The sequence below is a fragment of the Neopsephotus bourkii genome, unplaced genomic scaffold (genome assembly GCF_033783945.1).
Source record: "Neopsephotus bourkii isolate Nb327-2 ecotype Australia unplaced genomic scaffold, CSIRO-AGI_Nbou_v1 NB_1331, whole genome shotgun sequence".
Lineage (NCBI taxonomy): Eukaryota > Metazoa > Chordata > Aves > Psittaciformes > Psittacidae > Neopsephotus > Neopsephotus bourkii.
In genome coordinates this window covers 362,998-389,879 of record NW_026901811.1, presented here as the reverse complement: position 1 = coordinate 389,879, position 26,882 = coordinate 362,998, and the positions used below count along the sequence as shown (strand labels likewise).

At 46.0% G+C, this 26,882-nt stretch overlaps 1 protein-coding gene across 8 annotated transcripts in view; it reads left to right on the top strand.

Annotated features, from left to right (window-relative positions):
* Positions 1-26,882, top strand: part of LRRC7 (leucine rich repeat containing 7) — a 402,104-nt gene that overhangs the window by 130,107 nt on the left and 245,115 nt on the right. For 4 of the 8 annotated variants that reach the window (XM_061366413.1, XM_061366412.1, XM_061366410.1 and 1 more), the window contains 7 exons: positions 4,070-4,270; positions 12,652-12,763; positions 13,073-13,253; positions 14,227-15,904; positions 17,617-17,766; positions 22,354-22,473; positions 25,745-25,963. In XM_061366413.1, coding sequence (XP_061222397.1) covers positions 4,070-4,270; positions 12,652-12,763; positions 13,073-13,253; positions 14,227-15,904; positions 17,617-17,766; positions 22,354-22,473; positions 25,745-25,963 — 2,661 coding nt within the window. Of the gene's footprint in view, positions 1-4,069; positions 4,271-10,755; positions 10,879-12,651; positions 12,764-13,072; positions 13,254-14,226; positions 15,905-17,616; positions 17,767-22,353; positions 22,474-25,704; positions 25,964-26,882 lie in introns of those variants that run through there. The other 4 variants (XM_061366419.1, XM_061366415.1, XM_061366414.1 and 1 more) reach the window with 4 other exon arrangements.

Sequence of the window (26,882 nt, the reverse complement as noted above, 5' to 3'; positions counted from 1 at the left end):
CTGTTCTTGTAGAATAAATAACTCCTTCATGCACTGAGCTGTTCCCCCACGTCAGTTCAAATGCTGCCATCTGCTGCATGGAGAGCAGGGGAGCAGAGGCACAGCACCACGCTTCCAGGTTTCCTAGAAACAGGACTTAGCAAGAATAGCTGGCCTGTGCCCATGCTATGAGCAGATGTCTCTGTGTGGTGTGATCCCAGGCCCTGGAGCTGCTGGGGGTGCAATGGATGCTCTGGTAGTGGCGGTTCTTCCCTGTTCTCCCTCTCATCCATAGGGAGTGGGCATAAACCAATGTTGTAGAACGTTGAGTCTGTTTCTGGATGAGATTCTTCTATTCCCACATAAAATCCAATGTTCCTCTCCTCCAAAATCAGAGAATCATGGAATGGTTTGGGATGGAAGGGAGCTTAAAGCTCATCCAGTTCCAATCCCCTACCACGGGCAGGGACACCTTCCACTAGAGCAGGAACCCCATCCAACCTGGCCTTGAATAATGATCCTAATGTCTTCCCATCAGTTCAAACCACTAACCTCTGCAGCTGATGCTGTATTTATTGCTTAAATGGAGCAGAATTATTAAATGAAAAGCTAAGCAGGGAGCTAGAAGCTGATCAGGTATTTCTTCTGCCTGTGTACCTTGAGGAGAGCTTCTCTCTTCTCTGGTACCTCACTGTGTGTGCACCAGGTACCCAGAAACACCTGCAGTGTGTAAAAACTGTAAGCAGAGACCTAATACTGTTCAAACCTGGGGAATCTCACCAGGCTGTGAAAGGATTTCCCACTGGAGGTGTGTGGGGGGGTATTTTCCATGTCATGGAAAAGAGCCTTTTTGCCCAAGCCATCAAAAAATGACCTCAAAACCAGTTACTATGAATAAGATAGAAATGTTTATTTGCATCCTTCTGGTGTGTCCATGCTCTTTTCCGGTACTGTCAGTTCAGCTGTTGTCATGGTTTCACCCAGACAGCAACTCAGCCACGCAGCCTTGCTCATTCCCATCTTTCCTACCCCCTGCTCGGAGAGGGATGATGAGAAGAATCGAAAGGGTGTTGACTCCCACAGGTTGAGATAGGAGCAGTCCAGTAACTAAGCTATAACACAAACCACTGCTGCTGCCACCAATAATAATGATAATGATAAGGGAAATAACAAGGGGAGAGAACACAACCGCTCACCACCCACTGACCGATACCCAGCCTGACCCGAGCCGTGATCTAACCCTTCTGGGTAACTGCCCCCAGTTCATATACTGGGCATGACGTGCTGTGGTATGGAATACCTCTCTGGTCAGTTTGGGTCACGTGTCCTGTCTCTGCTTCCTCCTGGCTTCCCCTCCTCCCTGGCAGAGCATGAGGCTCACAGAGTCCTTGGTCAGAGTAAACATCACTGAGCAGCAACTAAAACCATCGGTGTTATCAGTGCTGTTCCCAGGCTGAAAGTCAAAACCACAGCACTGCACCGGCCACTAAGAAGGAGAAAAATGACTGCTACTGCTGAACCCAGAGCAGCTCTAGATACAAATGAGCATGAGGGTGTTGTAAGGAGTTGACCAAGCTGTCCATCAGCCTGTGTGTAGAGGTAATTGCTGGAACCTTCTGAGGACTCAGTGTGTGTCACACCATCCCGGTGTGGCCATAGGCCAAAGGGAGGTTTCAACATGTATGCTCTTAGCAGTTTTACCTGACCTTTATGGGATGAATTTGAAGGTTAATTTAAACTGTCACTAGGCAGTAACCACAGATATCAGTGGTGTTTTGTAACATGCATAGTTTTCACTTTTGATCTTTCCTAGCTGAAACTGAACTCTCAGCCAGCTACAGGTTAAACCAGATTTATTTGGTAACTGAAATTGCTCAGTAGCTTCTTCCATCAAGAATTTTGAGCTTGAAAATTCTCTTTCAGGGTCATGCTCCTTTTGATGTAGCATTAAACATGCGAGAGCAGTGTCGACAGGGAGTACAGATTTCCTCTAATGAGAAGTCTAAATCACTGATCAAAATATCTGCATTCAGTGGCTATCCCCTTCCACCGCTGCCATGTGAAACATTCACTGTTTAATATTAATACCGTGGTACAAAACTCTTGCTGAAATCCTGCCTGTGACTTGTCTATCTCAGGAAAACCTTTCAGTTAATCCTTCCTTGCCTAGTACAAGTGAGAACTTGCCCTGTGGCTTGGCTTTCAGCAGGCTCTGTCTGCAGCCCTTACCCTTCAATCACAGTCCTAATCCTGGGAAAAAGCAGTTGCCTCATTAGGCCACGTGGAAACACGATTTCTTTCAACCGTAAATCAACCAGAGCTTTAGTAACACTTTACAGACTTAATTTATTATTTTCTGTTGAAATTCCTTCTCAACATACGGCATCACAGTCATGCATTGTAACATTTTGTGTTAAAGTCATGTCAGAATCAATTCTCTGTACTGTTTATTTGGTTGTGGTTCAGAATCGTATGCGAGTATTTCATACAGTTTTATTTTCCAAATCGATCATGCTTTTGCTTCTAAACTCTTCCTATGAACAGCCCATGCTCATTGGAATCCCAAATTACATTTTTTCCTGCTCTTTAAGAATTTAAATTCCAGCAGCTATAACAGTGGGCTATCAAAAGTAAGTTCCCTGGCTTATCTTACATACACAATGAGGCAAAAGCTTCTTTGTAGTAAATGCTTCCCAATACTTATCACATGGTAAATGTGGGGTGATTTCAGATTTCACAGCCTCATAACTGGGAGCAGTTATCCTGACATGCACTGGGAGCTGGAAGTTTACCTCATTTAAGGATTTTATTGCATTTCCACCCCACATTCAGGTGCTCAGAGAGCAGTGAGCTCAGCCATCACCAGCTGTTTCAGCTGCCTGTGTGTGGTGGCCAGTGCATGTGCTCAGTCTTGCTGCTCCATAGGGCAGGCTTTCTGGTTCCCCTGTGAATCCCACGTGAAGCCACAACCATCTTTCATAGCTTGGACAAAGGTGGTGGAGATAGGACAGGTTTGCAGTGGGGGGAGGCAGGAGATGCTCTGAGAAGCAGAGGGCCCTGTGCTGAGAGGGAAGCATCTGTGGTAGGGCTCAAGGGACAGACCTGTAGGTGCCCCCACTCTCTGTGCAGCCCAGGCAGCCTTGCCAAGGTAATGCTTTGTTTGGATGTACACTTCAGTTTCCTCAGCATCTCTTCTCATGACAGGGTGTGACGATGTTCAGCAGACAAAATAGGTCCTTAGTGCAGGAGGTGTACGGGGAGGTCAGCATCACGTATGTCATCCGTCCTGCTTGGATCGCTGCTGATGTGGGCATTTGCTGCACCGTCTCCTCAGAGCAATTTGCTGGCAGTGTGGTGTCTTCGCAGGTGATGGGGTGATGACACCCAGGGGCCTTCTCAGCTGCTCCTCCCTCTTCACTCAGCCCTGAGATGTTGTAGAGTTGTCTTCAAATTAGCATCGCTTTGCACTTGGGGAATATGATGTTTCTCTACTTCTGAGTGACAAAAATTATAGACCTAAATGTGAAGCTTTCTGGAAAATCTGTAGGTCTGTCAGGCACTCAAAGTACCATTTGGGTGACTTTTCTGTCGTGGTCTGAGTCTGTTTTCTTGTATGAGAAAAGAGTAAGACACACTTGTACAACAAAGAGCAAATAGCTCCCGGTAGATCAGAGTCTGTTCTCAGCTGCCATAGATAATTCAGATGAATTCAGAACACCGAACACATTATAATTAATTCTGCATTTACACCAGTGCTGTTTTTCAAAGGTGGGGTTTAATATGTCAGTACTCTCAAGCAAAATGTAGAATTAACTACAATACTCCCACAGGGCACAAGATGGGCTTATAGGGAATCATTCCCATCCATTATTTTATGTCACTGAAATTCCATTACAGGTTGACATAGTGTAAGTGAGAGCAAGTTTCAGTACAAAAACTCCATGAAGATAGCTGATTGTAGCGCATTACCTCAAGGAGATAATTAAGATTCGAGGGATTTGCACTTAGCCATAGTACTGTAACCATGGTTTTCGTTTGCATGCTGTTTTCATTTTGTATTTGTGCTTTAATTCTTTTTATGAATGTTCAGGTTGAAATAAATCTAAAACGTTATCCCACTCCATACCCGGAGGATTTAAAGAATATGGTAAAATCAGTTCAAAATCTGGTGGGCAAAACAAGCCATGGAGTACGGCCTGAGAACGCAGCACCAACCGTCAACAGTGACCAAACTGTGAAAGACAAGTATGAGCACAAGTGGCCCATGGCACCAAAGGAGATTTCAGTGGAGGTAATGTAAAAGGATCATTGTTCCTCTCCAGAGTTCAAAATGAGGTTCTCACATAACTCCCTTCAGTGATATGCTGCATCTGCTGTGAACTTCATGCCTAAGAGCTCCTAGGTTCATTCTGTAACTTATGATTTAGGTTTATATCCAGTCTCTGGTTTTCCCAAAACTCCGGAGTTTATCAGACTGAATTTTGGGGTTTAAATTGACTTAGATCTGAGTTTAGCTACTGATACATACGAGCACTGCCCTAAACTGTAGTGATATGACTTGCAGATTAGGAGGAGAGTGGCCTGATCATGATTTACACCTCAGACTTCAGTAAGTGCATTTCTGTGTCAGATGTGTTGCTGGCAAATCAGTTTGTTCCATCTGACCTCACAATGCTATTAGGTTCTGCTGCTTCTATTCACACTGTGTTAGTGGATAGATAGCCAGGGACCTTGTCGCAAGTGAATGGAGTCAGCAGGAGTGCTGCTTCAACTGCAGGGATCTTTAGATCAGGCTTCCCCTGCACAGAGGGGACTTAAAGGAGGTTGCAGCATATAGCCCTTGGTATGTTTGCCAGTGTGTGTAGTAACAACATCTTCACTTCTAGCATGAATGCAGTCACTGAGAGGTGAATTCCTGAACACTGCAGTCTTGTGCAAAGCTGCTACAAACAGCTGAAGCTTCATCTCAGAGGGCACCTCCTCATTAAGGTTCACACTAATGACTTGCTCTGCGCAGGCAGTTTGCAACTAAGGGGAATCTCTTACCCTGGCAGCACACACTGGTAGTTTAAAAGCTTGGGCAGGTCTACAGGAACACCTTGAAAATCTTGATGAAGTCTTCATGTTGAAAAGAAAGAAATGAGGAAAAGAAATGATCACATTAACTTGTCCCTCCTCTGTTAGTTACACATTATGCCGAATTCACTGTCCTTGAAATATCCCTGGCTCTGGCTAGTTGTGTGTGCAGGAATCTTTCTTCCTCAATTCCCCATAGCCTTACCATGGGTTGGCTGTTCTTATGTATTCAGCAGTTGCTGTAGCTGCTCTGTCAGTGCCCTGTGTTTCATTTACACTGCATTTCCTAGGAAAAAACCCAAGCAAGCAAAAATCGTAAGTTTTCTCTTCAAGATGGCTTCAGAGGATTTTCTCCAAATCTAGGCACAGTTCTGATTAGCCCTTCAAGCTAAAATACTTAAATCATTCATGGTTTTATCTAAATTTGAAATCCTAAATTCCACTGTTACTCCTTTTGACTCTTTAAATCCTTTCTTACTGTATAGATTGGCCTTTAAGCCAGCTTATGACCTGTGGTGTGAGCATCGACGTGTTCTGCTATTGTTGCTGAATACATGCAATGGATTTTGTATCATGTAACTTTTGAACGTGAATATTCTTCATAGCTTTCTGCAGGTTTGAATTATCCCTGCTGTGAACATATTACCTCTGTGGGATTTGGATCAGTGTTATCTGACAAAAACATTAGGTGTTTGGTCTTGTGGCTATGGTTTCAGGAGGAGGTGGCTGCACTGCTTTACTACAGCCTGAACTAAATGTTTAGTACAGCTCAACTGAATGTTCAGTTGTTAAACTAAAACGTTACTGAGCCATGGAAGTGTCTTGTGCTTGCACAGAGCACGGTGAAGCCTCTGTTATGGAGGTGTAAGGAACGAGTAAATTGCAAAAACACCATAAAATACTATGGTTACTGTGAGATGCTTGTGTTATACAGGCTGTTTTCTAACACAGAAAAGGGTGAAGGCAAATTTCCTTCTTACATTTCATTCTTTGACAGCATTGCATTCCCTTTTGCAACAGGAGGATAGTCCTGTCTGGTTTTCCTGGGAATGTTCATGGGCATTACAGAAAGCGTTCTATAAAAGCAGTTGTATTGCTGAAGAGGCTGCAGTAACTCCTGAAGTGCAATTAAATGGTGTGATTGCAATCTCCTGCTGAAATTCCTACCATGAGCAACTGATGTAAGCACATGGCTATTGCCAGCAGACAAGTGAAGATGTATTTTTTTCATCTTCCAATAGTGTAATAGTGAAGATGGTGGTAGTCAGGACTAGTATCATAGAACACCAGGGTGGAAGGGACCTCTAGGACCATCTGGATTAGTTACACAACTACCTCCTCAACTAGAGAAGAGAAAAAAGAGTTCTTGTCACTCACACAAGTAATGGCACTGGGAAGATGTTGTGGCTGTAAAGCAGGATGCTGCATACATTTTGGTCTCTTTGGCTTCCTGTGTGAGGATAAAGAGGAGGCATGAGAAGCTGGAAAAAAGGTGAATGATTTTGTGAATAATATTAGCATGATTTCAGTTATAACACGTTAAATAAGACATAATTAAGCTCCATTTTCTTTGCAGATAATTAGGAGACATGATCTCAAGCCTCGAGTTAAATACAGTTTGAAATTGCAGGTGTGTTCTGATGTAGATTTAGGCTGAAGACAGTTTCTAATAACAAGGTAATTTGATTTCAGGTGCACCGCTCACTTTTCATCCTCAGAGGCCAAAGCTGGTTTCTTTTCTGATCACTTTTGGTTTTCCTTGCAATTAATTTACACATCTCTTCACAAAACTGTCTCTACATGAGTATAGGAAGCATTTGAAATGAGTAAGAAGCTGCATTTCAAACCCCCCGTATCATCCTCCACCTGCAGTTCTAATGAGCAAACAATTTCTGAAGTAATCATGTATTCAAATAAACATCTTCATTGTCCTAATCATGAATGTCCTCATGTCTTTCATGTTGCAAGATGTGCATTTTGGACAAAAGAGAGCCTGGGATAACTCAGTGTGTTGTGTAGCCATTCCATGAGAAACAATGAGAAATGCCTCAAATCAGGTTTCAATCAAGATCTTTATAGTTTTGGTACTCTTGAGATGTATGGGTTGGGAAATAAACTGGAAATGCTTCTGTATAACTCTCAGCTTTGGATCAAACCAACCTCTTCCTAGTCCAGCCTACAGCGTTCCATTCTCTGTGTTAATTCCAAGCAGGTCTACTAATACTGTGTAAAAAGTAGAGACTGTCACTCTTGAAGTGATCCAGTGCAGTTCCTAGTGATAGGAGCTAGAAGAATACAGCCTGAGCTGTATGGGATCTTCTGAGACCTTCACCTCATCTCAGTCAGCATCAGACCTTGATCCTTCTAACTGCTGACCTTGTCACTGTGTGGGTTTGGGTTGTGGGGTTTGTTCCCTCAGGATGCCTGGCTTCACTCGATTCAGTCCATGTGGCTACCTTGAGAGCTGTTTTCCACTAATAAGATGTGCCATGACAGGCTCTCCTGGTTGGGAGAGGAATATGTGCTACAGTTTTGGCTTGTATCTGCTTTAAGCCCATGTGTTGATGAGCTCTTTGCAGCAGAATTACCTGTATTTTACCAGGAATCAGAAATACCCTCATTATAGCAGCTTGGGTTTCTCCACAGCACAAAAGATCTTTACTGAGGTTATGCCCTTGTCAAAGGAGGAAGGAAGTAAAGATTTCCTCATCTGGAGGTCTGGCTCACAGGAGACCTTCCTTCAGATAGGATGTCAAATGTCTTTAAGTTCATTTTCAGTTACTTTGAATTCTGCCTGACCTTATTTCAGTGTCTGGATTGGAGGGGCATTATTCAGGGCTGTATTCAGGTACAGCTGCCTTCCCTAAAAGAGATTTCTTGACCCCATGAGGCTACTGCTCTGCATGAGGATGCAGGAGGTGCAGTGTTCCGTGTCTGGGCATGGCATCTGTGCACTTGCACACACAGCGCATGGACACGAGATGTATGCACCCGGGTGCAGTTCCATCAAGACAGAGAGCAGCAGAAGCTTGTTTCCTCCACACATGGGAGACTGCAATTCACGAATCAAGGTGTTGCAACTCAGGGCAGTGCTGAGACTTCTGTCCTCACAGTGAAGCCCACGCACAGAGCTGGACAAGAGCCTCTCCTTGTTTGCGACTGAGGGTGATGTTGAAGGTCCTCTGCAGTACACGACTGATGACTGGTTGGATAAGCTCTGTTTATGAAGCTCTGGAGTTTGTCTTTGTGGAATCCTGACCGTGTCAGCTAGCAGGCTTACCCAGATGAGACTGAACTACAGGAAATGGGAATTTTCAGTCTAAACTGCACCTTTGCAAACTGGGGATCTCTAACTTTGGTTTCTTTGGTGATGGGTAATTCTGGCGAGTTCCGGGGTGCATCACCTTGGCTGTATTTCTGATCACCTGGATAGGCAAGGTCAATGGGTGCATTCCTCCAACTACTTGTAGGTCCATCTGCCTGCAAGGCAAGAGCACACGGCAGCAACAGTCACTGTGCCCTACCTGCAGCTTTTTTCCAGGATGACTTTTTTCCAGGATCTGCTATATCTGTGTTCACTATGGGGACTCCAAAACTACCTCTGCCCAGTCTGTTCCTCATGTAATGATGTCTCCTTCTGAAGCTCTAGCATGTGTCTGACATTGCTGCTGGAGCTGAAAAGCTGAGAGCTTGCTGCATCAGTGCTGTAATGTGCTGGCTGCTGTGTCAGCTCTGCAGGTAGGAAAGGTAGGGTTTCTTCATTCTTACACTTTCAGATTCCATATTCACATTCAGAAGTTTTCCTTATGCCCGTTCGGTTATATCTTGTATTAGCATCCCTCTTGGGAGAGCCTTCAGATCTAATGGCTGCTGAAAGTGGCCTTTCTGGAAGCTGCCACTGCAGCCAGAGAGTGGGAGAGGTTGAGGAGCAAGTGGAAGATCCTCCCTTCTGCTTTCTTCCGGGATAATCCTAGGTTTTGGGGTAATTCTCTGCATTCCTGGATTGAGGACTGAGTTTTATTTACCTCAGTCTGATAATTGCTAGCTTGCACAGCAGCCTTTCACATGCTGAGCTTCAGAGAGCATTCACTGTGATGTTGTCAGGAGAAGACTGCTCAGTGTACAGTTCTGGTGTCCTCAACATAAAAAGGACATGGATCTGTTGGAACAAGTCCAGAGGAGGCCACGAGGATGCTCAGGGACTGGATCACCTCCTGTATGGAGATAGGCTGAGAAAGTTGGGGTTGTTCAGCCTGGAGTAGAGAAGGCTGCGTGGAGACCTCAGAGCAGCTTCCAGTGTCTGAAGGGGGCCTATAGGGATGCTGGGGAGGGACTCTTCATTAGGGACTGTAGTGACAGGACAAGGGGTAATGGGTTAAAACTGAAACAGGGGAAGTTTAGATTGGATATAAGGAGGAAATTCTTTCCTGTTAGGGTGGTGAGGCACTGGAATGGGTTGCCCAGGGAGGTTGTGAATGCTCCATCCCTGGCAGTGTCCAAGGCCAGGTTGGATGAGGCCTTGGGTGATCTGGTTTAGAGCGAGGTGTCCCTGCCCATGGCAAGGGGGTTGGAACTTGATGATCTTAAGGTCCTTTCCAACCCGAACTATTCTATGATTCTATGAGAGGTGCAAGCACTGCTGCTTTCTGTGCAGAGGCTGTAGCATAAGTGGCTCAGTGAGGCTTTGTTACAAAGCCACGCCACTAACAGGGATTGTCACGAAAGAAGCCCACGTGTCTGGGGATGTTCTGGTAGCTTCTGCTTGTGTTTGTTCCTACACTTCCTGTGATCTCCTTTATTCTTGCATTAAAATCTGGACCAGGTAACATTTGCCTTGATCGATTTTTTTCTTTGCTCCTCCAATTCTTTCTAGTCATTCTTCAGGCTGACCTGGCCCCCTCCTGTTCATAAGTGCTGCCAACCCTCTACATGTATTTAATTGTTCCTCTGGAACAGACCCATCATTAATGGTCCCACATTCCTGTGCCTTGTGTGTGCTGTGCCTGCCCAGAGCCCCCATCTGCTCTGCTCCAAGTCTTCATATTCTTTGCAAGCAGACTCCAAGAGTTAGATTATTTCAAGAATCCCATTTCCGCACATTATAATTTGATGTTCTAGTGTTGTCAGCATGAATAATAGGTGATATTTCTCTTTCCCAGTTACTTTAATGGTTTTCACCATGTATTTTCTCTTGGGGAATAGCTCAGCATATTTTTCTGTCCTCTACCTATATCTTTCCTGGTTAGTCCTGATGAATAAGTTCTGACACAACACAATTGCATTTATCTCTTCCCTTTGTTCTTGCAATTGGTCCTATTAATAATACTTTTCTTTCTACTATTAGTGACCCTTTTGTTCTTGAGCGTGTAAGAAAAAATGTCCTCTTAAACACAGTGGAATTAATGGAATATGATTTGGTTTTTTACAATGTATTTCACTCTCATGGAATATTCACAAACTCCAGACTAGGCCTTTCAAAAGTGTGTTGATTTTTGCTGGAATAGCTGGAGGAGGGGCTAAAAGAAGAGAAAACCCAGGAGTATAACATAGGAAACTGTATAAAATCTTGCACCTGAAATCAAATCCTGCATTCATCACTATGTCACAAATGGAACTGCTGGCTCTTCCTGTCTCACAGCAAGTAGCTTCATTTTAAGTTACAACTTTCAGAAGTTTCATGGTACAATATTGGGGTTCTAGGTTCAAGATAGAGAAACTAAAGAATCCCAGAAGGGTGACCTGTCTGATACAGACAACACTCATAGATCGACTCTGGAAATCCCAGTTGGGAAGGAGGAAGAAGAGCATGCAAAAAGCTCAGAGGTACCGCAAGAGAGTTACCATGCACCATGCTTCAGAGGTGCAGAATTCCCCACTGTGAATGCTGTGCAGTTCTGTACTCCTCAAAAGTGGGTTTGCATCACTTTGTTACACTGCACTAGGAGAGGGTTGTGCTGCACTGGAAGAATGTTGCACTGTTGGTAGCTTTAAGTTGTATGTACACCGCTGTTGTCATGCAAGAAACACCATACACAGCACGGGATCTCTGCATGGGAAAGCAGTTTAAAGTCTTGAATAAGACTTTACAAGACATTTTAAGAATCAGTATGGGTCTATGGTTGCTTAAATGCTAGCACTGAGAGGGTTCATTACACGGGCTGTCAAGGTACCTGGTTTGGTATGGTGCTATGTCCAGTAGAACACCAAGTGCAGAAGGATAGAAACATCCCTAGTTAATGGAGAGTAAATCTCTGAAAGTTTTCTCCTGCAGAGTAAAGCAAGTAAGTTTAAACAGACTGTAGCATTTTACGTTTTAGTGATGTGGTTTGGGGTTTGGTACTCCATTTTAAACTGTTTCTCTTTCCTTTATTGACTTCACTCTGCAAAATCACTGGAGTACCTTTAACCACACAATGTCAGGGTACCGAGATCCTCATAGTGTCTCTATAAGTGCAAGTTCCCTCCCAGATATATTTCTCCTAACTGTTTCCTTCCTCATTTATACTGGTAATTATTGATTTTCTCCTTATATCTCTCCAAGGCTTGCTTTCATTTACTAGATTCTCTCCTTCTCCAACTTCCATCCCTTTATGAAATCACAGCTCTCACTCCTGGGCAGATGCATGTTTCTCCTACCCCTCCCCACAAGGATTTTGGCTGCATCAGTACTACTTCCTGGTGTTGCCCTGCCTGTCTCCACCATTCCCTTTCCATTCCACTGACACACACAGACTGCATTTCCCATTCTGTTCCTTCTTGGGCTCCCTTTCCACCCATTCCATTCCGAGGGCAGTGTTGCCAGTATTGTTCCTCCAATAGGTGCCACTCCCACCCTGTGTCCCCAAGACAGCAATCTTCAGGTCAGCATCTTCCTCATTTCTGAGCAATTCCAGGGATCAGAAATGCCATGGATTCCCTCTTTGTGTCTTCATTCCCTCCTAGCTATCCCATGAGCCCAATTTAAATGTTCTCATTTAAAACATCTATGGGTACATCTCGCTTCCCTGCCACTTCTGAACTTGTTTTCAGTGTATATCCTGTTGCCGGCTAGACCAGCACAGCGGTTGTGCAGGGCAGCCTTTGAAGGTGCAGGTTTGATGAACTCTCTGTGAGAAGTTTATGAAATCTGAGTAATTTTAATTTAGCAAAGAAGACTCTTTAGAGAGAAGGTCATTTTAATTAAATATTGCTGCAGGGCCAGCTGCATCCATGGCAGCAGTTGTGCCACGCATAAATGAATGAGGATGCTCACTCCTGAAGTAAGTTGTTGTTTGCTCTGAATTTTTATTCATTCCTACTGGCAGCTTGCACTTCTGTGGCCCTTACCCCATCCAAAATGTTTACATGGCCTTGATGTATCTCGCAAGCTCCATCTGGTTTGCTCCCATTTTCAGAACTAGCTCAGCCCCAGGATTGTTACATGTATTCCTGTAGGACTGACTAGAATGTTCAGCTGACAAACCAGCATGACTGGACATGACCCATGCAGTGGGGCTTTGGTGTGTTGTCACATTGATGAAAAGAAGGCTGTGAAATGTTTGCTCCTTGCAGGGGATTCTGGTTCCTGTGTTTACTCTGTGTTATTCTATTCCCCAGGAAGCCTTTGGACATCCTCCCACCGAGATGAGGATAGGGGAACTCCGTCCCTCCATGCCAGAGACTCCCTTGTACCCACCCAAACTTGTCCTTCTGGGTAAAGACAAGAAAGGTACTCACTCGACTTACAACCTTCTATGTACTGTACACAGGTAGATGACAGAGCCCTGGGTGACATGGTCTAGGGTGAGGTGTCCCTGCCCATGGCAGGAGGGTTGGAACTGGATGATCTTAAGGTCCTTTCCAGCCCAAACCATTCTATGATTCTATGTTCTACACATCACTATGATTTTAAAACATATTACATGCATATTTGTGGACATGTGTATATATCTCCTTAGTATTCATTTAAAAATGTGTTCTTCTGAAGTGTAGCAGTCAAATGCCATCCCCTGAAAACGTTTGCTGTGTTTTGTTTCAGAATCCACCGATGAGTCTGAAGCAGATAAGATCCATTGTATGAACAACAGCGTTTCCTCAGGCACTTATTCCGACTATTCCCCTTCCCAGGCTTCCTCAGGGTCCTCCAACACGCATGTTAAAATGGGGTCCTTGCAGACAACGGCTAAAGAAGCAGTGAACAACTCTTTGTGGGGGAACAGGTGGGACCATCTTTCTACACAGCTTCTGGTTGCCTTTTGTCTTACGTTATCATAGCCATTTGAAGTGACCATATGCTGCCTGTGAAGGTACTCAGTTAAATACAGTGGGTTTACCCCTGTTTTGCAGAGGTCCGTTAGCAATTCAAAGCTCAGGCTGTGCAGAGTTGGCCACCCGTTCATACTCTGTGTCAGTAATTCTACAGCTGGTGGCTCAACTAAGTGCTATAACCATGCATTAGAAGTGCCTAGTAATTGAGCTGCAATTACTCTGCTCTCTGTGGTCCTGAGCTGCAGCTGGCTGGAGTTTCACACAGACAACGGAGTGTGTGCCTCATTATTGCTGTCCTGAGCCTCCCTCTGCCCTGGTTATCTGAGAACAGCACAGTCCTTTAGAGGCTGTAATTTGCGCTGACCATCAGCAACCTGGAAACACTTTCACACCGTCGCAGGAGCACCCTGCCCTGTCTGTTCCTGCCATAAATCACCTAATACAGTTCCATCCACAGGCTCTTCCCCATTAAAGAGAGGCTGGAGCCCGCTCACTGGAGATGGTTAAACCCTTGGTGGTGAGGACATGCACAAAATGAATCTGGTCTTTTTGTTAAAAAGAAATAATCATGTAAGTGTTAAAAATCATCTTCCATTGCACTCATAGAAGATTATTGTTAAAGCAGGAAAATATGTTCAGCTGGAATTCTATGAACATGGCATTGAAGCCAGCCAGGAGTTTTGATGGAGTTTTTGGTTTGTCTGGGTACATACTTACAGAATCTGTGCTCCAGTGCGAAACACTGCTGCAGGTATCCGTGCCCAACCAGTGGCTAAAGGTGCACAAGGATCCTGGTGCGATCCCAAAGCCCAAGTATACCTGGGAGAGGATTAAGTTGCCTCGTAACTACATCTGTCTGATGGCTGCATGCGTGCTCTAATAGAGGGCATTTCATCTTGTTTGGGTTTGTTCTGTTTATTGCAGGTTGGCCCAGTCCTTCCCACAGCCCATTGAAACAAAGCCATTGCTGAGCCAGCGGGAGCCGGCGCCGGCCGGGAGCCTGCCGCAGCGCACGGACCGGCGCCCGCTGAGCGACACCTTCACCGACAGCTGGAACGACAGCACCCACTACGACAACACGGGCTTCGTGGCGGAGGAGAGCGCGGTGGAGAACCCCAGCGCCAACCCCCTGCTGAGCGCCAAGTCCAGGAGCACCTCCGCACACAGCCGCCGGCCGCTGATCAGGCAAGACAGGATCGTCGGCATTCCCCTGGAGCTGGAGCAGCCGGCGCTCAGAAACACACACGACTCTGAAGTGCCTCCTCCCAACCCTTGGCAAAATTGGACCCGAACCCCCAGTCCTTTTGAAGACAGGACAGCTTTTCCTTCCAAACTGGAAAGCACCCCCACCACCAGCCCTTTGCCCGAGCGGAAAGATCACATCAAAGAGTCTCCCGAAATGACTAGCACTTTCACTCCGGGAATACCATGGGAATATCACGATCCAAATGCTAACAGAAGTCTCACAAACGTCTTTTCCCATATCCACTGTCGCCCGGATCCTTCCAAAAACGTGATTTCGATCAGCAAGAGCACGGAGCGGCTTTCTCCCATGATGAGGGATTTAAAAACGAACAAATTTAAGAAGTCGCAAAGTATCGATGAGATTGACATTGGTACCTACAAAGTGTATAATATCCCCTTGGAAAACTATGCATCCGGTAACGATACTGTAGGCACCCACGAGAGGGTGGACAAGCTCCTGGGCCCGGAGCACGGCATGCTGAGCATGTCCCGCAGCCAGTCCGTCCCCATGCTGGACGACGAGCTGCTGACCTACGGCAGCGTCAAGGTGCAGCCGCAGCAGAAGTCGTCCGTCACCAAGAAGGTCTACCAGTTTGACCAAAGCTTCAACCCGCAGGGGGCCGTGGAGGTGACCGCGGACAAGAGGCTCCTGCCGCCGTTCCAGCTCAACCCCGACTACATCCCCCAGCAGAGTAAGAACCTGCCGCAGGAGCTGGTGAGCCCGCGGGCGTACCGCGGCTACCCGCCCGTGGAGCACATGTTCTCCTTCTCCCAGCCCTCAGTGAACGACGAGGTGGTCGCGGCCCCCTTTGCGACGCAGGGCTCGCGGCCGGGCTTCCTGCGGAGGGCGGATTCGCTGGCCAGCTCCACCGAGATGTCCATGTTCAGGAGGGTCAGCGAGCCCCACGACCTGCCCCCGGGGGACAGGTACGGCAGGGCCCCATACCGCGGCGCCGTGGAGCGCCAGGGCAGCATCTCGGTGGCCGAGTCGCAGTTCCTCAAGAGGAACGGCAGGTACGAAGACGAGCACCCTTCCTACCAAGAAGTGAAAGCCCAGACTGGAAGCTTTCCCGTTAAAAACCTGACACAAAGGAGGCCGTTGTCTGCCAGAAGCTACAGTACAGAGAGTTACGGCACATCCCAAACCAGGCCGGTCTCAGCGAGGCCTACAATGGCAGCTCTGCTGGAAAAGATTCCGTCAGACTATAACTTGGGTAACTATGGCGACAAGCCTTCCGATAGCAGTGATATAAAGACAAGGCCTACCCCTGTGAAGGGAAATGAGAGCTGTGCTAAAATGCCCGCTGACTGGAGACAACAGCTACTTAGACATATAGAAGCTAGAAGGTTAGACAGGGTATGTTTGGCATTTCTCTGCAATTAATGCCTTTAGTTGTGTGTTTCGGTCTGTCAAACTATTTGCACGTACAGTGGTAACCACCACAATTCCCAGTAATGAAATTCCTTGCATTGGTGTCAGAGGAACCGGCCCGCAAAGGGGCCTGGGGGTGCTCCAAAGCAGCTGGAGTGAGGGTTTCCTGGGTAAATGAGCAGTAAAGACAGAGCCTGTGCACAAGTAACGCACCACGGTGCACGTTGCTAATGCAGTAACTGCTGCAGCACTGCCTGAAGTAATGCAACCCATACAAACCTCTCCTTATCAACAGATGGGAAGGTGCTGCTGAGGTGCACCACTTCAGTAATGATCTGGGAGCTTTCAAAGATGCTGGGTACAGCTTTGCAGTAAAAAAGAAATAAAACCATCAGAGTTTCAGAGTAAAATGATGTATTTCAGTTTTCATGTCACTGTTAGCGGAGGGGATTTCAAGGGATCCCTTAACTCCAAAAAATACCACTGGATGCACACTGCCACTGTTTTGAACAAGGGCTATGATCATTACTCCTTCTAGCTATAGGAAGTTCTGCTTATTTGCCTTCTATAGAAACCAGTACAAGTATTAGTGCATGATGTCAATCTTGGTCTTGACTATTTAATGACCTGCTTCACCAATTGGGTTTAATTCATAATCTGAAGTGGTTGTGAAAAAATACTGTCATGAAATGCATAAGTTAGCTTCAGAATGTGTCCTTAAGCCTATTTTTTCGCTAGATACTCACGAGTTTGGTGTTAAGATATTCGTAACCTTCCAGTTGCTCGGATGTGTTGCATATTAAAATATCCTTGAGGATCAAATGGGTAAAGCTTAGAAACTGGCTTGAAGGCTGGAGCTTTTCCCTTCCTTCAGCTTTCTGCCTTGTGTTGTGTCAAACTGATTGGAAAATCCCTAATTCCTAGGCAAAGCGGTGCACCCCAAGGGGAAATAAGCCCTTCCCAGATGCTTGTTTAAGCAATAACTTCACACTTAGCTTACGACGTGTATTTGCTCATGGGAAGCTGACACTGGTGATTTTATCCAGCTGCCTTAGTCCACAGTGATCCCTGCAGGTGCCGGTGAGCCAGCTCCCGGCTGTTGGCCGCCCAGGATGAGCAAAGCTCGAAGGAGCTGGGCTGTGTGGTGGGATTGTGGTGCTGGGAAGGCCTGGGCACTGCCATGCAGCAGCTGCTCAGAAGGCGCTGCCCATCTCCCCCGGGCAGTGGGATGCTGGGCTGTGTGGAACCTGGTCCCCGGTGGGTCCCAGCCCACCAGGAGCAGCTGCAGAGCTGGGGAGATGGTGCAGGGCCTTCTTGTGTAGGGTTTTCTCCTCTGCCTTTGATGCCCTTTATACTAGAGACGTTTTCTGGCCCACCTGTGGCAGCAGACGTACCAAAATTTGGCCGTATTTGCAAAATAAAGACTTGTACCGTGTTAAATCCTGCAATTTTCAACCTACAGAGAACATATTTCATCTGCTGTCAGCGTTGCAGTCTTTTCTGGTATCCATTTTATGTATAACTAGCAATGTATTTGCTTCCATGTGACCCAGTGCATGCCTCAAGAAGCTATTTATTTCTCAGTACTGTTTGTTTGCTTAAACTAAAACTTTTGTGAAATTAACCATTTATGTGTGATACTTACTTGAAGGAGCATGTGTGTTCATACCTGTCACGTGGTTGTTTCCTCTACTCAGACCGCTGCTTACAAACACAACACAGTTAGCCTTGGCATGCTGCACTCTGGAGGGTTTTCAGCAATGCATGCCGGCAGAAGCATGACTTTAAACTTGCAGACTAAATCTAAATTTGAAAACCAAATGCTTCAAGAGCTACCTCTACCGAAAGTAAGTATGGGATAGCCAGCATATACCAGCATTACGAATAAATTGATAACACTCCTTGCTTTCTCCTGGTTTAGCTTTTGCCTATGATTCATGCTTATCCTCTACGCAATCCCAAAAGCAAAGATGATTGTCAAACACTTTTCCTTCCTCCGTAATCTTGCTTTTTGGATTAAGTAGCTCTCGTGGCTGTCATTACTGCTTTCTGCTCTCGTCTTACAGACTGATGCCATCATTTTCTCAATGACTTAGTACTTGCACAGAAATGGAGAACGTGCTTTGTTTTGTCACTGTTTGATCTTAGAAAATTGAATGCAGAAATGTTTAATTATACATTTCAATAGGCTCTGAAAGACAGGGATTTTAATAGCTGAACATTAATTGGGTGTACTGTAATAGTTGATTGTTTGGAGTACATGCCTACTAAACCTAAAAACTGACTTTAAACTTTTGCTGAGTGATGTCTATAGAAAGAAAATAATATTTTCATTATTTTACTGTTTATTTTACAGCTATTAAGGGTGTATTATTGATAAGTACTTACATACTTGTGTCATACTTATCGATTATACTTACATACAAAACCAATGCGAACAAATGTGTTCAAGGCCAGGTTGGACACAGGGGCTTGGAGTAAGCTGCTCTAGTGCAAGGGGTCCCTGCCCGTGGCAGGGGGTGGAACAGGGTGACCTTTAAGGTCCCTTCAACCCAAGCCAGTCTGGGGTTCTATTCTATGACTTAAGAAGTATTCAGTGGGAAGAACACAGATGTCAAGGCAGAGGGGGACACAGCTGAAGGATTGTCAGAGTATCAAGAGGGGATGCTGGGACATTGCTCTGTGGCACATATGGCTGTGCTGGAGTCCCTGCAGCAGTTCAGTGCCAGCACTGGGAATAGTGGGAGTGCTGGGAGCAGTGGCAGCAGTGGGATTGCATGCGATGGCAGGACTGCCACTGCAGCAACACAAGTTGGGGCACATGAGCAGCTTCTCTGAGAGCAGTTAAAGGGCAGCAGAGCACAGAGACAGGCGCTGCAGGGCCATCATCTGCACTGTGAATTGCAGGGCTGGCCTCAGCCTGGGGTGGCCCCGGCCAGTTGGCACCTCCCAGGATGTCCCTGGCTGGGATGGACTCCAGAGCCAGCCAGAAATTCCTAAAGGAGGGCTCCAGTGCCCGATTTAAGGGTTTAGATCCAGGTCTGTTCAGAAGAATGCGATAGTTTAATGGCAGCAACGTAACCAGATTGTGCTGCTTGGCCTGAGGACACCCCGTAGCCATGCTTAGCTTAGTGATGCAGGACTGAGCACTGGGTTTGCAGGGAAAGCTGTGAGAGGTTAAAACACACTCACACTGAGCTCACTGTCAGCTTTCTCCTGTAGCCTCCTTTCCCCACACCGTTACCTCCATGTACACCTCCCGTTCAGCTGTCCCTGGATTTAAACGAGTCCTGATGTTAGTGTGTGCTTCTCTGTTGTTGAGCTGATGTCGTGTAGGTCAAATCTGAACCGTGGTAGATGTGTGTGTGTTTGGACACAGGCAGCTTTGCAGTGTTGCTCGTACTGTTTTTTCCTTCAAAGAGTTTGTTTGTCTACTTGGGTATACGCTAATCCTTGTCACAAGTCCTTGCAAGAAGTGTGTTTGACATCAGCTCCAAAGAATGCTCTGTTTCCTACACACATTTAGGAATAAGGTGTTGCTGTAGATGAATATGGATGCTAATATATGGGTGTCTAAGGAAATTCTAATATATGGATGTCTAAGGAAATTCATGACAACTTTTGGGGTGTGGGCTTAAATGATTTATTCTGCTTTATTTCATTAGCATTGCTACATACCCATATAAGATGCTGAACTGCATGAAGGGGGTGTATTCTCTTACTGTACTGTTTGGAAAGTGGTGGAAAGTTGTTGTGAACCGTATAATGTGAATGTTTAATATTGTTTCATTTTGTTCCTTCACATGTTCTAAGGAATTTGCATTTCTTAATGAATCCAGGCCACAGCACCTTAATATTTACCTCTTCCTCCTCCTTCTTGTGGCCTAGATTCAAGAGAGTAATGAGTGACGCCCAATTGTCAGCATCAGGAAATCAAATATAGCAATTGCTTATATTGAGAGAGTTTATTACATTGATTCTACTCCATGTATAAAATATTTCAACTGCTGCTTTTTACCTCCTTCTAGACTTACCAGATATGTAGTTTGTTTGCAGCCTGCAGATGAGTAATATTGCAAATAGACAAATCCATTTTACTGCAGACAAGCAACAGAAAAGCCTGTTCTCACAGAATTTGCCTATTTATTAAGAAAGCAGAAAGCAGCCTCTTGTGTTTTTCTTTATCCATTCTGAGTGCAAGCTCACCTCTGCAGATGAGTCAGTTGCTTATAAAACCAGCCCAGCATTATCTGCAGTGACAAAAGAAACACTTTGCAGAGGAATTATTTCCATTTCTGGCATCCATCTCATGATTCTTCTGAAGGTTTATGGGTTTTCATCCCCAGAAGGGTACAGTACCGACTCCCTTTAGGAATAATCAGCATATTCACATGTATAGGCCAGGTTGGACACAGGACTTGGAGCAAGCTGCTCTAGTGGAAAGTGTCCCTGCCCATGGCAGAGGTTGGAACTGGATGAGCTTAAAGCCCCTTCCAACCCAAACCATTCTATGAGTATATGGTCACATAGCAGTAAACCCAGGAGTTTCCATAGGAAGCTGTCTCACTGACTCCATGTCTCCTCATGGGGAGGCACCTACCACATGTTATAAATTCATGTCATTCCACCTCGGTGGTGGGTGACTGCAGGGATGACGCAGCACAGAGATGATTCCCGGCCTCTCTCATTCCTCTTTACTACTCCTCAGAGCAGAGATTTCTGCAGCTGTACTTTTGAGGAGGTGTTTGCTGCCCTGGTTTGGATGACGTGCCCTGGTTGGGTGAGGGTTACGTGGGAATGGGCAGCAAACAAGGCACAGTGGCTGATCCATGAGGCACAAAGACCCAAGTTTTGCTCTGTGGACAGAGAGGGCTCTGTGTGTCCTGGGCTGACCCCAGCAGCTCTCCAGGAAAGGTTTAGCTGTGTTGGGAGGGACTTAGAGCCATAAAGCCAGGTTCCATCCATGTCTACACACCAGCCCACAGCTCTAGACCCAAATTAGAGTGTTGTGCTACCCGAGAGAACAGGGCACTGGGACCAGCCTCTGTTGAGCCATGAGGGATAACCCATAGGAGGAGTGCTGTGCCTGCTCTCCTTTTTCCACTTATAACACGTCTACAGAAAGCTCTACAGGGAGGTCTCACAGCTTCAACAGAGGAAAGGTTTTTCCTAGTGTTTTTAATATAAGGAAAATCACATTTTCTTGATTTTTTCAGAAGACTTTTTGAATGATGACAGAATTCTAATGAAAATTTTCTTTGATTTTAAAAAATTGGATGTTTGGGGTTTTTTTAACTTAACCTCTGAGGACTATGATTTCAATCACCATTTACTTCTATTTACTGTGGAAGGATTTTTAACTTGCACTATAAATTTCTGACGTGGCCAGTTACCAGCTTTAATGTTTCAAAGCAATTTGTTCTTCGGCCATCTAAAGGAGTGTTTCCTGATTTTTTTAATAGCAGATGAAGAAGAAGTTGCCTGAACAACAGTGGGGACGAGCAGACTCTTTTTCCTTTGCAGATTACCATTAATCAGAGCTGAATGAGCACTACCCAGTGCAAAGTGCTGTTGGTGGTAGTGCAGTGCTGGCATTTTGGAAAGTCGAGCACAGAAAGCCCTACCCATGGTAGCAAAATCTCCAGTGATGGTGGAGAAAGACAGAGACAGGAAACAGAAAGTCAGGATGGGACAGAAAAAGTACATGAGTTCTCAAAGGTACTGGAAGCAGGATAAAATAACCAGGGGAAAAAGAAGAAACGTGTATAAAAGGAGAGAAAAGAAAGAAAATATTAGTGAAAGTCTCAAGCTCATTTAGGAAACTTTCAATGTGTGTTATGTCCATTCATAGCCAGGACAGCGTTTAGTTACTAGTTAATATCATAGAGATGATGCCCTATTACCTTAGAACAACACCAGCCATAGCCTAGAGACAGGTCAGAGCACACGCAGGATGCACAGAGCATACACGAGGTGAGAGTAGTCCCAAGGTCAGTATTGCTGATAAGGAATGTTTTCTGAAGAAACTATAAGCATATAATTTATCTTGGTGGCAAATATTAAAAGGCTTTTGATACCTGAATGACCGGTAAGAAAGTTCTAACTCGGAAATTAGTGGCAGACTGCACATTTAAATGAAGGAACTTTGCCACCATTCGTTTCTCTGAGATAATGAGTTACATTGAATTAAGTTTCTCTTCTCTCTCATCATTCATTATTCTCACTACTTCTTTTAAGTATCTTTCAAGATCTTCTGCTTGCAGAAAGTCCCACAAAAGGTTGTTAATGAAATATTGTAAGAATTTAAGAGGATGCTGCGTTAGCAATAGCGTGTTGCAGTTTTACTGGGTTGGTTGCTGGAATAAATATGAAGAGAGTGTTTTCTGTCACGGTGTGCCCAGTGACTAAAGGCTGCCCTACCGTTTCTGCAACAGACCCCATCGCAGCAGAGCAGCATTCTGGACAATGGGCAGGAGGAGGTGTCCGTGAGCAGCCAGTGGAACCCCTACCCGCTGGGCCGGCGGGACGTGCCCCCAGACACCGTCACCAAGAAGGTAAGCACACGAGCAGCCTCTCACCTGGCTGTGCTTGTCCTCTTCGCCCCGCACGCTGCTGGCAGGAGGAGAACAGCTTAATGAGGTTTGGGAAACGCGTGTTTTTGTTTCAAAGCTTAAAGCAATAACCATGGTGATTCAAGCCCCTTGTTTTCTGGCCACGGGTGTTCTCTAACATCGTGAGAACTGTCTGGATATTGTTATCCACAGGACAACATGTGCAGACCTAATACCTAAAAGGAGGATGGAGCCAGGAGGGGCTGGGCTCTGCTCCCAAGGAACAAGGGATGGGACAAGAGGAACCGGCCTCAAGCTGCACCAGGGCAGGTTTAGATGGAGCTGAGGAACAATTCCTGCCCCAGAGGGTGCTCAGGCATTGGAACAGGCTGCCCAGGGCAGGGCTGCAGGCACCGGCCCTGCAAGTGTTCACACCCTGTGGAGACGAGGCCTCAGTGCCATGGGTTAGGGGTGGCCTTGGCCGTGCTGGGGTGAAGGTTGGACTTGATCTTGAAGGTCTTCTCCAACCTGGTTGATTTTATGATTCTATGATTTAAGGATGATGTCTTCAAGCCTGCTCCCTGGTTTTGTATTCAGTGCACATGCTAGTGGTTACGTCTCTATCTGCGAAATGGGCACATGGGTTTGGCAGGTGTATTCCTGCACGTGTCAAAGAGCTCGCAGCTCCCTCTTGGCCTGCGAAGTCTTCACTCAAATGTTTCATTTCAATTACATTCTCCAGTTCACAACACAAAATGAATGCGTTGAGATGGAGGCCAGCCCAGTGCCTGGGCACAGCCGTTTTCACTGGGACATCCTAGGCGCACTTCATTTGCTGATAAACTGACTAGAAAGGGGCCTAATTTCAAGTACCTCATGGTGGTAGATACTAGATTTCAGTGCTTGTATCTGGCTTGCTTCCATGAAAACACTGGCTGCTCTCTCCCAGCCCCAGCTTGGCTCTGCTTATCGACTGGAAAATGCCATTTCGAGATGCTCTGATGGTAAAGCTGGGGAATGGAGGATCTGAGCAAACTGACCTGTGTTCACAATCAGCTTTACCAGGTGGAACTGCACACGTAAGCAGTGACCATTACATTGAGCATTATCTATATGGAGACTGGTCCTGCTCATTCCTGAAGAAGAGTCTTATGAGTGAACAGAACCATTGTCAAAGGCACAACATGCACACGAATAACTTCAATGGTGCAGTTAACTGTCAGCACTGAGGAGGCAAATATCTTCATACTGGTCTCACATCTTTGTATCCAAGACCATTTTGGAAGCAGCAGCCTTTGCCTTTGCACAAAAGCAGAGACAAGAGATGGACAAAAGAATTGCTTGAAGATGGGAGACTAAAGCCATTGCACCCAGAGATTCCTCCCCAGGCACTGGACAGGGATGAGGAGGATGAGGAAGGCAACTGGTATTGATGGAGCTGCCTCTGGCAGCCAAGTTATTCAAAGGGTTTCTTTATCCTCTGATATGCAAGAAACTAGGGTAAGACATTTAAGAGGAGTCACTGCTCGTCTTCACTGGCGTATTGGGATAAACCCTACCTTTACCCATTCACACAGTCTAACTCAGTCTGTATCTTCCACTTGTACATCACTGCTGTTACTATGATAAGAAACTGCAGGTTCTGCGTCATTCTGCGTATTTCAATATCTCACTGCTCAGATGTGGTAAGTACAAAGGTTGCATAATGGTACTGAAATCTGCTTAACTCAGTGGAGTAATCCATTGTTCCATCCCTTGTCAGCTACTTCAACTACACTGTAAATATTGGACACTGAGCTGAAAATAATTAACTGCTGTGGTGGATGTTAAGGAATACAGATGAATTTGGGGAAGCAGCCTGCATAAGAGCTGTTCTTCTGCAGAATAATTCCCACCTCCAGCAAGAGCCACAGCGTGAATGCAGAAGAAGCAGTGATAGGAGCTCTTCAAAGTCTGTTAACTGGAGGGAGAAAATGAATTCTGAGCATTGCTCACAACAGTATTTCTGCTTCCTGGAAGGTGACTTTTTCTGCCATATCCACAGGACAGGTGCCGGGTACCTGCCTGGTTAAACCTGCTGTGTTCCGAGTTAGCTGCTCCTCTGGCAGAAGGGAAGGGGTAGAAGTGTGGGGCACTTGGAAATCAGCTCTTGTGTCAAAAGGGACGCTGGAGAGTGAGAACGCAGATGGGAAATGAGCAGAGCTCAGCGCAGCAGCCTGGCTGTGGGCAATGGTGAGTACAGGCGGGATGGGGAGGACAGGACTGTGCTGGGTGAGGCTGCAGACTGCAGCAGCCCAGGTGAAGGCTGAAGCTGTGCAAACTTGGAGATCCCAGCATGGGCTGCAGTGGTCCCGATGGCTGCAGAAAGAGCCTGTGCTATGGAACTGGAGCAGTCTGGAACTGGAGGCAGCTGCCTCAGAGCTGGGACGTGCAGGAGTGCCCGGGTCACCCTTTCTCTCCCTTTTCCTGACATGGGAGTGTTTCTGTTAGCCACAACCAAGAGGCTGGAGGCCATTTCCCATTCACTTCCAGCATCTGCTGTTCAGTACAGAGGTCTTTGAAGCTGATTAAGATCTGAGGTTTTTCAGAGAAGCAGCACAATTTTTCTTGTATTTGAAATGGACATTTACTCTGAGGCACCGCTGTGTCTTCTCTGTTTTCCTGAGAGTATCAAAAGGCCCAGTCAATGTACATCAGCATTTTACTTGTGCTTACAAAGTATTGGAGCTTCCAATCAGTAGGTATTGTCATAGAAATTGGATGATTTGATGAGTTGTGTTTTGTAAAAGCCTCATTTGTTCCTAGGAGCAGGCAGGGGATGTAACTGGTTACACTTTCTCTTCCCAGTGCACAGTGCTGGCACAATGCTATATTTGTGTTATCAATCTGATTCCAAGCTATCCTCAGGGAAAATATCCCATCCCAGTATCTTCAGAGCGTGCTGTGATGGATAATCCACCCTACATCAATCCATTAAATGTTTTCAGTTCACAAAACATCCTGAGCAGGAGCATATATCATGCCATGAGATCAAACCAGTGGTTTCTGTTTCCAAAGCATCCTGTACATGGCTGATTTCCCTTAACCCCCCAGGGGCACTAGATGCAACAGGCCTGTCCTTGCTGCTTTTAATCACGGTGGTTTCCGACCGTGGTCAAAAGGCAAACCTCTGAGAGGATTTAAGAGGTTTGCTTTTACTTGACTCTGCAAGTTGTAATAATTGCTTCTTTTCAGCTTCCTGAATTTCTGGCCTAACGGGTTACGTTACCCACAGGCAGGTAGCCATATCCAGACTCTCATGGGATCCCAAAGCCTTCAGCATCGGAGCCGCGAGCAGCAGTACGAAGGGAACATGAACAAAGTCACCATCCAGCAGTACCAGCCGCCGCTGCCCATCCAGATTCCCTCCTCGCAGAGCTCTCGGGCACCTCAGACGGGGCGATGCTTAATCCAAACCAAGGGCCAGAGAAGCACAGAGGCGTACCAGGAGCAGGTGAGGTTGTGGGGCTGCAAAGTAGTGCTTTGGAGGGGGTTCTTCTGCCCTGTGTGCAGGAGGAACAGGGTGAAACATAGGGTGGCACTGGGGGGTGGCTGAGCTGGAGGTGGATGAGCAGCTCTGTCCTCTTCCCCAGTATTTCCTTCCTGGATTGAGCGAGCAATCCACCTTGGTACTAAGATCCTGACCAGAGCTGACATGCTGGGCCACACCGGGTTAACTTCTGATTTAAGTTCTGATAAGTTCTAAGTTAAGTTCTGATGATTCTCCAGTGACTCAGTCAAGTGCTGACAATGCAGCACATTTGGCAAGACACTGATCTCAGGTCTGCGTTGGCTGCTCCAGCTTGGCCCTAGGAAAGCCCAGTTGCAGCTCCAGTGCCCCCAGTCAACATCACGTGTGCTGCTGAGTTTCTTCATTAAGTGGTCCTATCCCCATTATATTTGGCCTTAATGCTCGCAGTAACTGTTGGAGGGACCACACTTGCAGGATAAGGTGCAGAATCATCAGTAAACCTTTCCCTTGAGTAAAGGGTTGGTCAATCCACATAGTAGCTGCCTGTATTAAGTACTGCCCTGGGATGCTGAAGCAATTGCTTGTGTGGCCCGAGTACGTGCTGAGGCTGGCTCAATGAGTGGTCATTAGAAGCTATACTGAAGTAATTTGTATTTTATATTCAATTACCTAATGCCATTAGAGTCTTCCTGACTAAAAGATGAGATTCAGCACTATTTCCTGGAGTAAGGCACTTGGAAAGGTTGGTGCTCAGGGCAGGCTGTGGCCCCAAGCTTCAAAGTACTTGGGTTGAACAAAAGCATAGTATTGGGGGATGCTGCACATGTGATGAAGCATCACTGACAGATTTATCCCAGTGTTTAAATTAATCATTTGGCCAATGTGAAGTCCTCTCACAAAA